The sequence below is a fragment of the Stegodyphus dumicola genome, chromosome 1 (genome assembly GCF_044657685.1).
Source record: "Stegodyphus dumicola isolate Sdum_Otavi_A_Nest chromosome 1, ASM4465768v1".
Lineage (NCBI taxonomy): Eukaryota > Metazoa > Arthropoda > Arachnida > Araneae > Eresidae > Stegodyphus > Stegodyphus dumicola.
The window spans coordinates 56,607,471-56,623,184 of record NC_140768.1 but is presented as its reverse complement, the minus strand read 5'-3'; the positions used below and the strand labels follow the sequence as shown (position 1 = coordinate 56,623,184).

The 15,714-nt window shown below is 34.1% G+C and overlaps 1 protein-coding gene across 1 annotated transcript in view; it reads left to right on the top strand.

Moving 5' to 3' along the window:
• LOC118188926 (uncharacterized) overlaps window positions 1–11,894 on the top strand; it is a 100,219-nt gene extending 88,325 nt beyond the window's left edge. The window contains exons 15-16 of the mRNA XM_035359453.2: window positions 5,985–6,151; window positions 8,172–11,894. Of these exons, the coding sequence (XP_035215344.2) occupies window positions 5,985–6,151; window positions 8,172–11,471 (3,467 nt within the window). The 3' untranslated portion in view covers window positions 11,472–11,894. The remainder of the gene's footprint in view (window positions 1–5,984; window positions 6,152–8,171) is intronic.
• Window positions 11,895–15,714: the final 3,820 nt, after the last annotated feature.

Here is a 15,714-nt window from a genome sequence, read left to right as displayed (position 1 = left end):
TTCGGTAAACTCCGTTTATCAGCATAAATTACCAGATTATGAAAAAGAATACGTAAATTAGATGAACAAACAGAATTTTCTAATTAAATTAAACTACATTTATTTATAGAAAACCTTCAAAATCCGATTCATCGATGTCTGATTTAAATAAATTTAACAAAGGACCATCAAGGTCAGTTTCATCATTCTGTTCTAAATCACTTCTTTCAAAGTCACTATCTTCACTTTCATTTTCTTTTTCAATGATTTCCGATTTAATGAAAGCCGATACGATCGTATCAGCTCGGACTGATTGCCATGCTTTATCGACCCATAAGGCAGCCTCCTCATACAAGCTTTTCTCGTTCGTCCGGAAATTCATGAAGGAATGGAGTCCGCTTTGCATCCATTCCTCCCGCTGCTTTCGTAGTTCGTGCTTGAAAGTTCTATTTATAGTGAGAGCTAGCGGCTGTACAATTTTTGTAAGCCCACCTGGTATCACTGAGACATCTGGTATCACATCGGTGGTATCATGGTATCACATCGGTGGTACACCTGGTATCACATCGGTGCTAAGTTGTTTTGCTTCAGATCTTACCGTATCCGCTAAATGAGATCGCATTGAATCTAGAATTAATGAGTCCTCGGGGTTGGAAAAAAGCACCTTTCCTTTTCCGATAAATTTATGTCAGCCAAAACAACATCACTTCTTCGTACATCCATCCTTTTTACATTGGCGCAAATAATAACTACTTTTGGGAAGTTTTCTTTCGGAATTGTTTTTCTTTTGAAAATTATCAAAGGGGTTAACTTTTCTCCATTGGCGGCACAACCCAAAACACAAGTAAAAGAAGTCTTTTCATTCCCGGTTGTTAACACTGAAATAGTTTTTTCCCTATCGAATGAACAGCAGTGGCGTAGCAAGCATAACTGGCGCCCGGGGCAAAATACCTTTTTTGCGCCCCAACCCCCCCCCCCAAAAAAAACCACTTACAGTATAATGTATAGAATATATTCGTAATAAGAAAATAATGCAAATAATAAAATGCTGAATATGCCATAAAATACTCTAAAATATATTAAGAATAGTCACTACCTATCTGCACTAGCATTGGATTCGGAAATGTATCTGTGTCGGCGGAAAAATCAGACATACGATGATCTAGAATTAGTTAAAAAAGTATTATTTATTTTACATATTTTTATAATTGTTTTTAAAAATGTACAATTTTTATACAATTAAAAGTTTAATATATATTATAAATAAGTAGATATATTTATTAATAATAATGTAATATTATAATACATTAATACAATTAATTACTATTTATACATTTTTCTTGCCTTGTATGAAGCAAATTTATCAATTACTTCACCAAAGTCGATCCTTTCAAATTTTTCTCTTTCCACATTTAAAAAGGCTAGATGACTTAGGGGATCTTGTCCCATCGTTGCTTGTAAATATGTCAAAATTTATTTTAATTTGCTGAACGAACGATCACGGGTAGCATTTGAAAATGAAATAGCTGGAGTATTTGAAGTGCGACTCTTAGGTTTGGAGAAACATTTTCTCTATAGATCTGTGATGGAGTTTTAAGTTCCGTTCCTTTTCTACTGCGGAGTAACATCTTGCAGTTACATTCACTGCTCAAAACAATTAGGGTATATTGTGGGGTTTGTATAAAATAACCATATAATCGACAACCTTTTAAACAAAAGGAAATAGAAGAGATTATAAAGGAAAATTATAATGTTTACAAAGTTGGGAATATGAAAATTTAGTCTGTGACGTTATTAAAACTATGCGTTTTAGGCAAGGAGTACGGAGCGACCTGCAGCATTCCTTTTGTAATAGGAGATAAAAAAAACAATCGACACGCGTTGAATGCTTTGTAGCAGTGAATATAAGATGTCTCAACAAGATAACTTATTTGAATCGATAGCCAGGAAGGCCATCAGTCGTTTACAGGAGAGTCAAACGCAATCCATAGTAGCGGAAGCGTTAGGAGTTTCCGAAAATGTCATTTCCAGATTATGGAATCGGTTTCTGGAACCTGGATATGTTTGAGAAATTCGGGACAATGTCGTGTTATTGTTTTAAAATAAAAAACGAGAGCTATATGTGCATTTCGTTTTAAAACATAAAAATATATCTCTATTTTAGAGAAATAAAGTGGTCAGAAAGAACGTTTTGTATGTGCAGATATTTGGTTGATGTACTGCAAACATTTTATCAGACAAATCAAGAAAATAATTAATTATATTACAATAATTATTAATTTTAAATATATTTTCCAGAAATCGATCAAAATAAAAACTGAAATTTTCCGGAAAATCTCGTTTGAAGACCATTTGGCGCCCCTTTGCGAGCGGCGTCCGGGGCATCATACACCCCCTTGGCCCCCCATCGCTACTCCACTGATAAACAGTTCTGCTCGGAGGACAGTCAAAAGTAACGGGCACTTCGTCCATATTAATTATTTGCCCTCTTTCCAAATTTTGTTCTTTAATTTTCTTAGATGTGTACTCCAAAAAGCTATCTTTTTTTCAAGCCAGTTCATTGGAAGCTTTTGTCCAACTGTTGTTTTGACTCGGACGGATAATTTCTTTCGCTTCATGAACCTGAAACACCAATTAGGTCCTCCAACAAAATTGTTAATGCCCATTTGTTGAGCAATTACCTTTGCTTGAAGGCGAAATCTAACTGTTGATACTGATAATCCACTTTTTCTCTGCTCTATTGACCATTTCTTTAAATTGTCTTCCAAAACAGGCCAGGCTATGACACCAGTTCGACGAGATCTTTTATTCTTAGGCATTTTCTCTAATTCTTCTTGTTCAGACTTCCACCGCCGAATGCATCGCTCGTCAACTTGAAATTCTTTAGCCGCAGCGCGATTTCCAATTGCGATGGCTTTCTTCACTGCCGAAAGCTTAAAAGTATAACTTTTTCTTCGAGTAGGAGCCATAACAATAATAATATTTTTAAAGCGGAAATGATAAGGCAAACAAAAAGCAAGCTACAAAGCAGTAAAAACGTGTATGAAATGAACACATCATTTGGCAAGTAAAGTAGCTGTTGCCAGTAAAACCAAAAGTCATAGGGAAACGCGGGAAAAACCATGGAGTTTAGGAGGAAGTACATGCATTACAGTGTCTTTACAAAGAGCGCCACCTATCTTAGGGGAATTTGGACGGACTCATTGCACTGCCTTAGCACAATCTGAGGTTAGAATATTGCAGCAAATTCGTCCCGCCTCGCTTCTGCGTTACTTACGATCTGAATTAGCTAAGTTTTAAGGACAGAAGAAAAATAAATTTCCCTCAGATACGCCGCCAACCTAAATTTTCAACTTTTAAACACGTATAAGCCGCGGCTTATCTACCCGAAATTACGGTATTTGTTTTTGCGTTAGCAAAGCTATTTTTGAAATATGATTGCTAAATACCAAGGTCATAAATATGACATATATGAGTTGCTGTATTAAAATACAGACTTATTCAAAAATCTGCGAAAGATTTTTAAAAACTTATAGCAAATAAACTATGCAACCTATATCAAATTTTATTACACTGGAATACAAGTAAACTCACCTTTTATATATATATTTCCCTAACGTTCAATGTGTCCATTTTTACCAATAAGGCAAACATTTGTGCATCATTAGAGGAACTGCACATACTGTAAGGCTCATAGAGCCACATTTAAAAGAAAGCAGTGATGATTACTTCTTTTACCGAAGCACAGTTGTCCGACTCATTACCAGAGCAACAACTGCTGAGATTTGCTTACAAAGCTGGTAGTGGAGGTATAAAGGACTTGATGAATTAAGTAAGAAGCTGCTACCTTACTTAATTCATCAAATCCTTTGTACCTCCCCTACCCACTTTGCACCTACCTCCACTTTCGAAGTTCTTCGCAACCACTTTGCTGACACTGTAACTTTGGTCGACCATGACATACTGGAACGTATCGCACCGATGTCCACCATCAAAGTTTAAAGCACAGACAAATAATTTATGTGGCAATCATCAACAGTGAACATATTAAAAATTTGTTAAATATGTGAAAACATTTTTAGTGTGTTTACCACTATTTTCAGTATAATAAAATTTGATATCGATAGTTTAATTTATTTGTTATACATTTTTAAAATGCGTCATAAAATTTTGATGTTAACTACATATGACATTTTTTATTTCACCGGTTGCCAACTGGTAGCTCTCGATCCTCGTGTAATGAAACAGAATTCCCTTTTCTGTATTTATATTCTTGTTACCGATCACAATTTAAGAAATTTATCACGGAATTTTTTCAGCAGTGCATTCCATAACTATTGCATAGTTATAAATACATGCAGTTTCAAATATATTATCGCTTTGATGTATACCTGCATACCAGAGATGCACATTTGAATGCGAGGTAATAAAATTAACATCCTCTGTTCATTAGGTGATAAGCGCCACATTTTTAGTTTTATAAGAAATAATAAATTTTTAAACAGATAAACCAATTCATTCTTTTAGAAACACCCTACATTTTCAAGTTTTTTCCCTTGTCTTTCATAAACAGGATCATTTGGAAAACAAAAGTAACTACGGTATTGATAGTAATATGTAACATTGGAATCTCTTTCCGAACGGTAAACGTATTGTTAATTATCCGTTAGCCATAAAGCATATTAAAATATTCTGATTTGTAAAACATCTGGCCCTGTTATTAAACATTATATAGATGAAGAGAGAAGAGAAGCACCCCAAAGTTTCTTTCTTGTCCGATGGCAGGCCCTCAGCCGAGTTCGACTTGGCCACAACTAAGGCCAGAAATGATGGTTTAATGTCTTCTAGGTCGGAAGCCTGCTCAATGGTGCTATATGCTATATATGAAGGGACGGACAGTTACAACTATACCTTCTCCGGGATTCGAGCCCAGGCCCTCAGGTATCGCAGTCCACTTCCCTAACCAGTATACCGTCTTGGCGGCAAACACCCCAAAGTAAAACATATAATTAGATGAAGCAACAGCCTTCTGTTTGGCGAGTTCAGGTCCCTCATCACCAGGAGAAAAGAAAATTTAATGAGGGACTTACACCTGTATGTTATTAATATGTATCCGATAAATATTATTTTAGAAGGCAATTTTTACTATTGGCTAAATATTTCGAGCATTAAAGACAAAGGAATTTTGAACGGCCTGCAAAGCTAGTGCATGCCTGGTGCTCGTATGACAGAAGTTGGCCGCAATTGATTTATTTCATGAATTGGCATAGAAAAAATGTGGGTCTTTTAGATATTAGGTTGTTGAAAGAGCCGCCCTGCTCAATCGCCAAAATTGGCAAACTTTGGCGCACAATCTGAAACATGTTAATTTTTAACGTTAGCAGGGGCTTATACAGTGGCAATTTAAAAAAGTATAAGATATGACATGAAAATCAGGCCTTCAGACTTAGGATAAAAATCATTCTTACGTCATTTTTGCTTAAACAAATAATTTTAAAATTATTTAAATAATTTCTAAAAACTAAGCACCAAATTAATAAAATTATATATTTATGCATAAGTAATTTTATTGTTATATACATAATTTAGTAATTATTTATGCATGCATAACAAAAAAAAATAAGTAAAATGTTAAGTTTTTATGCAAATTTTTCAGAGCATATTAACTTGATTTTAATACTTTCTAACTGCAAAATTTACCTAATTATTATCATAATTTACTATAAGAAAAATATTTTATAAAAATGTATTTGTTCTTAAACTGTTTTTATTTCAAAAATTTATTCAAATTATCGTGTAAAAGAGAATTCAATAAATAAATTCGATTCTATTGTTTAATTTGCAGCTTTATGTAAAATCAAAATTATTGAGTTGATGTGTTATTAAAATTATTTCTAAAAATGTTTATATGTACCTCATAAATTACAAAAATAGTATTTTTATTTGTTTGCCTGAAATTTACTTCATCGCTCCTTATAATAATTCATTCTGGTTTTCGAATATAGAAGGTAAACTTTGCGAATGGTCTGTGTCGGATGTTGATCCAGAACAATCAGTTTCGTCAGCGTTTGTAGACTTGCTTTCAGCCTTAGTTCTACGCTGTGAACCAGGAGAATCCGGACAGCTCATCTGGACACCAAATTCTGAAACACCAGACACTGTGTATTACCAGGTAAATTAGCATTATATTCTTTTTTTAATGAAACTTTTCTTTTGTTTACATTGTTAGCAAGAGATTAATTACAGAAGGTGTTAACACATTTTTTAGAACGATTTCGATAAAGAACTAACAAAAAAAAAAAAAAAAAAAAAAAAAAGAAATGTTTTGGTATAAAAAGTTCTGGCAACAGTTTTATTACTTGAAATGACAAATGTAGTCTCTTACTTTTAATTTACTCATTTTGTTTTAAATGTCGCATGTAAATAAGCTGTAGATTGAAGGATATGTTTCTGCATTTTCAGAACAGAAATATTCCTATTCCAATAACTCAGAAACGTTAAGAAGTGCAAACTACGCAACATTATTAATCAGTGAGGGAAAAACAGTTAATCAATTACTTCTACATGCACTTTGCAAAGTAGAACTAGAATAGAAATTTTACAGAAAGCCCTTTTATCATGGAAATCACTATGCAGACTTAGAGCTTAGAAGAAAGGCTATCAGATCGAACATTTAAAAAATGCTTTTTACATTTTAAACATTAAATAGACTGCCATGAAATCGTTTTAAAACTATGTAAACACCCTTTGTAACAAAACTTTTTTAAATAAAAGTGGTTTTGTTTATTTAATGCAAAAAACGAGTTGCAACAAGAATAAACTTGGAGATTGCTAACACATTTTTAGAAAAGATTTAAATGTGAAAAATTTTAAGTATTTAAAAGTATTCAAAAGAATAAACAATGTGGAAATACAATTATCATTTTGAGCTGTAAAGCAGTTAATGTAATTCTGATGAATTCTGCAATATTGGTGTATTTAAATTTTGCCTTCTTAAAAGATCGCACGCGTAAACAAGCTTTGGATCGATAGCTATGTTTGTATTTCCTCTAAATTGAAGTATTCTTATTTTCGAATTTAGGATCGCTGTGAAAATAATAAAATTAACGTTTTTAAATGACGGGAGAAAATATAATATTGTTCATGCTCTAGGTAACCTGATGTAAATTGCAGACGCAGCTAAACAATGAATACCGAATCAGCGAATACAAGCGCAAAATTATATATTGTGACTGTTAATGATGCATGGATTTAATGAATTTGATAAAATACATATTGATTTACTTGTGTAATATATGAGAAAAAGACGCAGAAATTTTTTATTAAGAAACCAAAGAAAATTTCACTAAAAGATTTCATTGTCGCTGCTAATTTTCTCGTGCAGCAAAAAGTAAAATTCTGTTAAAAAATTTAAAAAGTTTTGAAATCAAATATTTCAATTATGAAAAATATAATGAAATAACTATATTTAATACTTTTATACATCTTATATCGAAAACCCGAAGATGATCTTTATGCGAAATAGCCAGCCATCTGTAGCATTAGCCAGCTCATTCGACAAAAGCCTTTACTAAGACAAAGTAACTAAGAGAAAGTTAGAAATTACCTTTCCGTCGCTTTCAGTTATTTTACACAAAACTGATTATGTTATCGGTGTATAAACGATCAATTTATTTTTAATTTTATAACTAGCAAAACCTACATTTTATCATTAAAAAATTAGCTGTTATATCTTAAATTTAAATTAGAATTAATACGTTTTGCAATATAATGATATCAACATGAAATAAATGCGTAGATCAAGTCATTTTTTAGTAGAGGAGGAAATTGGGCATCGGTAGGAACAGGAGCGGCTTAATTTCCTAAGGAAACAATCTATATTGCAAACTTCATGCAGTAAAAGAAAACAAATAATAGAAATTCTTGTAAATTAATGTAGATATTACAAACAATTCAGTTAACGCAAAAAATTTAGTAATTTAGATGTATTGTAAAATGTAACCAACAAGCATTTTATTAACTATGCAAATCATTCCCTTTTACTGTAAAAGTTTAACAGTAAATGATACCGCATTAAAAGCAAAGTTTCGAATTTGTAGTATATTTAATTAAGTACTCCATAAAATAAATAATGATAGACAGAATATCTTCATTATAATTTATAACACTATAGTTTTTTCCCCTTATTGCAGAGCTTTACCGGAAAGCATCTCGGTGGCAGAATTCGAGTGGTCGACTTTTGTGAAGAAACCAATCCTCTCAATTACCTACAAAATGAATTTCATGAACGTAAAGAGTATTCTGGAATCAAAGGTCATAAACTCAAGCCTGGTTTGGAAAGAGAAGGTGCTGCCAGTGGTGAAAGAGAAAATGGTAACTTTCAAACGAAAGGATCGTCAGGTGATCATTTTGGTACCGTAAATAGAGATCCCGAAGACAGAGAAAGGTTTAATATTCAGTCTGAAAAGAGAATAGATTATTTTGATGAAAGATCCAAAGATGGTAGAATAACTTCTGAAATTTTAAACGATCAAGGTACTAATAAAAAGATAGAAAAAGAGGTACACTCTGCAGATTTTGGACATGCTATTAGTTTTACCGAAGGTATCGTACATCCCCACGACGAATCAGAAAGATCAGATACAGATATTCCAAACCATTCAGGAGTAGAAGGCAGTGTTAGCCGAAATAAAATTACTGTAAACACGGATAGCCCACGTGATGTATCGCCTTCTGTTCAGTCACCAGATAGTGGTAGCCCAATACTACAACAGTTGCCAGGATTCAGGCCTCAGTTTGAAGGCGGGTTTGTGCCTCTTGTATTAAATCCTGTTAAAGATAAACAATCATCTGCGCCAAAAGAATTTGTTGTTCCTGCACCTCACATGCAAAGGCCACCGAGACCATTCTTGTTTAATGAGTCAATACCATTCCATGGAACTTTTAAACCAGGCGTTCCTGACTTCAGCGGTTTTGATATTTCCCACTATACCAATTTAGAGTCATCACAACCACAGAATCATGTTGCAGACAATGTACCACTTTCGTCTATTCCTCAAGTACAATCTATCCAACGACCCTCATCGCCATCAAGAGGATTACCACCCCAATTATTTCATGGTCAGAAAGATGCTCATCAAATGGCTCACTTATTTGGCTATGGACAGCGACAACAGAATCCTAACTTTCGTGTGCAGCATCAAATAGCACCAGTACAACTTCCAAGGAAAATGCGTCCGAATATTCCTCTTGAAAACCAGGGAGAAGAACTGGCACAAGTATCATCCCAAAGAGTACAAATTGCTCTACAAAATCCAGCACATGATAAAGGAAAAATAGGTCGAAGGCCAAATTTGCAAATTATGCACATAAACGAGCATAAACGGCAACATGGCTTGCAGCCTAATAAAGTAATGCATCAGCAGCAAATACAACGTCGCCCTGATTTCGTGGAAGGTGGAGAGATTGGTGGGAATAATCAAAGGAAGAAACCATCTGATGGCAATTCTTTTATGCCGCCATTAGGCAGTAACATTAACAACCGCCCCGAACAGCAAAGAATGCCACCTGCCATGCAACCTGTCATGCAAGCAGGAGGATTTCAAAGACCTTTTAATTTCCGCAGACCTCTGCCACCAAATAACGGAGTAATTAATGACATACAGCAAAGTAATATGCATTTACCCCATGCAAACATACCAATTAATGATATTAAACAAGGTAATAGGCTCTTTCCTTCTAATACACTCATAGATATTCAGCATAGTAACAGACTTCAAAGAAGGCCACCACTAGGACAGCCGAGACATCCCAAACCATTTATGCAAGGGCCATTTACAGATCCAGCTCAACATTTTCCAGGTCAACAGAAACCCATTCTTTTCCATCAAGCAAAACAAAGTAATGCTAACATTAGAGTAGTAGATTCAATGTCAGACACCACGTTTATTACAGGGGAGGAATCTCAACCGAATTCTCATTTAAGGAATCCAAACAAGAATATTGTTATAAGGCCTGAAGATAGTAAATCGATAGAAGATATTGATTTATCAACTTCAGAAATAAAAGATGAAAATCCTTCGTTCAATCCAAACCTTGCTCAACAGAATAATAAAAACGTACACCCATCATTAAAGTTTTTACATCAACTACCCATTGTAAATCAAAATACACATGTTCAAGATAAACGACCTCACAGTGTCTCAGAATCATTTCTCTCAAAAGATTCGAATAAAGTGAATGCAGAGAAGTTACCAGACTCATCACCTGTTCCAGAAATTCAGAAAATAGAGGAAACTTTATCTCCCACCGAAAACATTCATGAAGATATCGCATCATCCGATATAAATAAAGAAGCACATATCTCAAAGGAAAGAGACAACATTGACATAATCCCAACTGAATTATTATCAGATCACCATCAGAAAGAATATTTTGTAACAGAAATACCTGAATTTCATGGTAATAAAGAGACAGGAAAAGCGGAAGCAGTTCTTACCGATAAAAATAACGATGCCATTCAATCGGAACTTCATCCCAGTGATTTTGAAAATGTTGATTTAGAACCACAAGTAGACGGTAATTTTTCTCAAAGCGATTCGTCAGCTGCTGAACCTATTAAAGAAGAAATAGCTTCTTATGAAGAAATCGAGCATGATATCAATGATTCTGATGTATATTCAGCTCTGCCTGAAATAGAATATATTGATTATGACGTACCATTTGGTGCAAGGCTAAAATCTCCTGGAAGTAGCTCTTCAAAGGTTAAGCCTGTCTACACTGCTGCTCAAAGACCAGCAGAACTAGAACCTATTTATATTGCCCCACAGAGGCATCCGGAGCTTAAACCTATTTATGATGTTCCACGCAGACCAACCCAGCCGAAACCTACTTATCCTGTTCCACAGATCCCAATGCAGTTCCGCCGCAAATCTCAAACAATTTTGCTACCGTCAAAAAATAAGTTAGAAGAACTACCAAAATCTTTAACTACCATTCCTCCTACGCAAATTTCAGACGAGAGCAGACTTAATTCATATCATCCCATATCTCAATATGTTGCTTCAGACCATCCAAAAAATGATTACATCGAAGAAAAGGACAATGAATTTAAAGGTTCACATTCTGAGAAGCATTTAACAATATTTATTAACGATAATTCATCATCTTCTGATTCTAAACTTTATTACCAAACACAGAATAATTATTCTACTGCTGAGACGTCATTCAGTGATAATTCAAATAATCCTTCGCTACCTATATACGCTGGAAGAAAAAATATCCTTCCCAACAGCTCAAATAGTTCTTCCACCCCACCTCCTATTACTCCTGGAACACTTGAAAATATCACTCTTCCAGAAAATATATTGCAAAAATACCCATCTCATGACAATGGTACAGATTATTCCATTTTAAATCATGTACTGTCCCTTATAGGTGGAGAACCGCAACATTCTAAACCATCTCCGCGTGATTCAGATTCTGAAAAGTGAAATGCAATAGAAAACATGGTTTAGTTCTAGCAATTTTATTTATTATTACGCTATCATTTACTCAAAATTATTTTCATTTCTTTCGACATTCATCATCCTAAACCTTAAAAAAAGGATGTGTATTTGCCTTTTCCACGAAACGTAACCCATAAGACAGATGTTGGGTTTCGCATGATGGCGGGTCCATTTGTGCTGCTGTTGCATCTCTTTTTTTAGTCACACTTGATCATCATCAGCATAAACATTTGAGGGTACTTTGTGACGAATTCAACACTTTGTGGACTTGGAAGTCCAGTTTTCATTCAAGTGAATTACGGCTAACAAACACGTAATTGTTCTTAAATCGAATAAAGCAGCTGAAGTTTTGTAAGGCTCATGTGCGAAGATGCAACAAAGCCTGAATAAATTAATTTTTATAATTTTTTCTTGATTATTCTGATTTCTGTGTGTGTTACGTATGCTTATCCAGTTACCAAGTGGAGTTTATTCCAAATTTCAATCAAACGAATAAGCACTAAAATAAAATATGAAATATGTGAGCATATAATTAATACTTAAATTATTAAGACAATGTATGTATGATCATACATTTAAAATCTTACATTGGATTGATTATATTATTTAAGCCAATAAATTAAATGATGTTTAATTCCTCTTTTATTGAACTTTCTGGGTCTCTGCATTGAACATTATGGCAGAGTAGGCTACGAAGATATTTGCCCAATAATGTACGAGCAAATACGAATTATGTAATTTGATACATTTAAGCAACTTACGAGCAGGGCCTGATTAAGCCATCCTAGCGCCTTAAAACACATGGTGTCTTTTAGGGAGCAGTCTAGGCTAGTGATGGGCAACTTCGGTACATTCTTGTACCCGGTACGAGAGTAACGGGTACAGACAAGTACCCGGTACAAAATACCCGTTACTCAAGTAACGGTTACTTTGAAAAGTACCGAAAACCGATTTCAAGTACCGAGTACCCAAGTAACGATTTGGAGTACCGAAGTAACGAAATACCGGAGTAACGGTTTGCTATACCGGAGTACCCTAGTAATGGTTTACTGTACCGGAGTACCCGAGTAACGATTTGGAGTACCGAAGTACCCTAGTAACGATTTGGAGTAGCAATGTATTCTAGTAACGATTTGGAGTACCGAAGTGCCCTAGTAACGATTTGGTGGTACGCAGCTAACGATTTTGCGCACTGAAAGAACTCTGCCACGTCACCACGTGTTTGATTTTATCTGTACGGAGCAAGATTTTGAATATCAGAAAACATGTCAACTACGGAAGTGTCTGAGGAGCAAACCATTCATGGACACAAGGAGCGCATATCACCATTTCGCAAATACAACCAGATACTACTGTCCTCGTACCAAAACCGAAGTGAGTTGAACCCTCATCCATCCTCCAGTAAGGAATACCGAAATACCGAGAAGAGACGCATATTTTCGTTACAAAGTAACGAATACCGAAAAGTACCCGTTTCGGTACAGAAGTAACGAATACCGAAAAGTGCCCGTTTCGGTACAGAAGTAACGAATACCGAAAAGTACCCGTTTCGGTACAGAAGTAACGAATACCGAAAAGTACCCGTTTCGGTACAGAAGTAACGAATACCGAAAAGTACCGATTTCGGTACTGAAGTAACGGGTACTTGGATGTACCGATTTTCAGTACCGGTTACAACTAAGTACCCGTTACAAAATACCCGGTTCGGTAGTACCGACTCATCACTAGTCTAGGCCTTACTGTACTTGCTTTCGTAAGGGAAAAACAGAATGATTTGTATGTTGGTATCGTCCTACATCCGGGCATTGTCGGCTTAGGTTACCCAGAGGCTGTTGGCACACTTTTTAGACGATTTTGCTATGCTATAAGAAAATTCGTCAGCTTGGAGATTTGTTTTTCAACTTCAGCTTTATTTTTTAAATTATTAATTATCATCTGCTAATTGACAGTTTTGTTTTCATGCAAAATGTCGGTTTTAAACAAGCAATTAATGGAAGGTTATGCTTGTGCTCCTTCCGAAGATAATTATTCGTATATAGTTATTAAAAAATCTGTGAAAGATATGGTTTTTTGATATCTAAAACTACGATAGGTAATATTGTCAGTAAGAAAGAAAAAAAAAGTCGAAGTTTGGCTGCAAGCAGAAAAATTGCTCCTAATAATATCCACGAAAAAAAAACTGAATGTTTCGAATTTTGCAAAGGTAAGATCTTTTATGTTAAAAGAAGTCGAAAGACAATCGCAAAATCATTAAAATGCTCACTGCCAACTGCAAACAAAGTGGTTAATGTTGATTTGAATCTTAAAAAGGTGAAAAAACATAATGTGCATCATCTTTCTCCACGAGATATCACCCAACGCAGAACATGCTGCAGAAGTCTTGATGAGAAACATTTATCCGGACAAAAATGGAAAAATGTTGCCATAATAGATGAATCTTGGGCGTATTTAAATGACTACAATAAAAATAGATCCATTATTATCATCAAAGAGGACGAAAACATTCTTGAAACATGGTTCAAAGGATCTAAAGAAAGTTTTTCAAAGGAATTTATGATTGTTGCTGGTTTTTCATATAACGGCAAATAAAAAATAAAGAGGAGAACGTTAAGATCAATTCCACATATTATCAGGAACATATCTGATACCCAGTTTTCAAGTATGAAATACTTTCTATTTAACCACAGTGCCATCAATCAGTAGAACTGCATCAAAACAAAGCAAGTAACCATGCGTCAAAAATCCACTGTTCATTTCCTAGAAAAAATGGAACAAAAAACGGGTATCAAGCCCCTACCCTTCATTCATAATCCCTAGTAAATATTCTGATGTATCATCGATGGATTTTTGCGCTTTGGAACTTTTAAAAAACGAATTGTCCAAACGTTGACCAACAACACTCCTTAGATTTTGGAAAACTGTTTCAGAAGAATGAGGTAAAATACCTCTTCTTACGCTAAAAAAGGCTCTATTCTTTTTGAAATTACGATGTAGAAAGATATAGAAGAATAAGGATTATCAAAAAGAACATATAAAACGCAAAAGTTTTCGGCAACACAAATAAAATCTTCTAAAAAAAGGTGCGAACAACCTCTGTAGTCAGGTCTATTTACTTACTGTAAACAATGCTGATAAACGAAATAACATTTACTTAACAAAATTCAACTAACAAATTAAAAACTAAAAATTCAAATTACCGTCCAGAAATCATTATAATTTCGTTATTATTTTTTTTTCGATAATTACGGAAATTTCAAAACATTACGTATGAATGAGTTATAGGTTAAAAGAAGAAAAATGCTTACAAATAGTTCGAACAACTATGTATAATGATAAAATCGAATTAATTAAAAACTATGCATTATCAGTACACATATATATTTAAATATGTTACTGTAATTGCTTCACATACACCCATATATATGAAAAGTTGCAGAGATATTCTTCTCTATAAGCAGCTGAATTAATTACAATGGTATACTATCCAATGTAGTGAAAGAAGAAATTGTTAAAACTTGTGAGTGCATTTTTCAGATGTGTGAATTTTCTTATAGTGTTCACTCTTTATCACAATCATTTTAAAATTTCAACTTAGATTTCATTCCAGTTTTGCTATCAACAATGTAGTAAATGCGATGGCTTACAGATTCCAATAATATAATATTTTCTTTCAACTAATGATACTAACCACAGACACTGTAAAATGTGAGTTTTAATGCAAAATAAAATTTTTAGTTAATAATTAAATCTAAAAATTACATTAAATCCCATTCATTCTCTAACAAGCATCAGATTATACTCCTTGGGAGTAAAAGTACAATTTCAGAGCAAAGAAATATTTTTAAGACTATCTCATCTAGTCTTGGTCCAATGAACCTTCTTTGAATATAATCCACATCAAACTGAAATTTATATCAGTCTCAGTTGTTCAGAATATTTGGTCTGAAGTTCATTTGAAGTGTGAATACATTTTTCAAACAATCGTCACTAGACAGAAGCTATTCTTAATAACTCAAACAACGGATTAGAAGAAGCATTCGTTCCTTATGATCATAAAGCTTCTTATAAGATCATATCAAATAATTTTTTTTTTAATGTCATGAAAACATTTTCTTCGCTTTTCTTTTCAGCATTTCTAAATTTAGAATTTTTACTACTAACACACAGTCCGATATTAAACATTTACCTGTAAAGAAGCCATTTCAGATCTGAGGATTTAAACTTCATT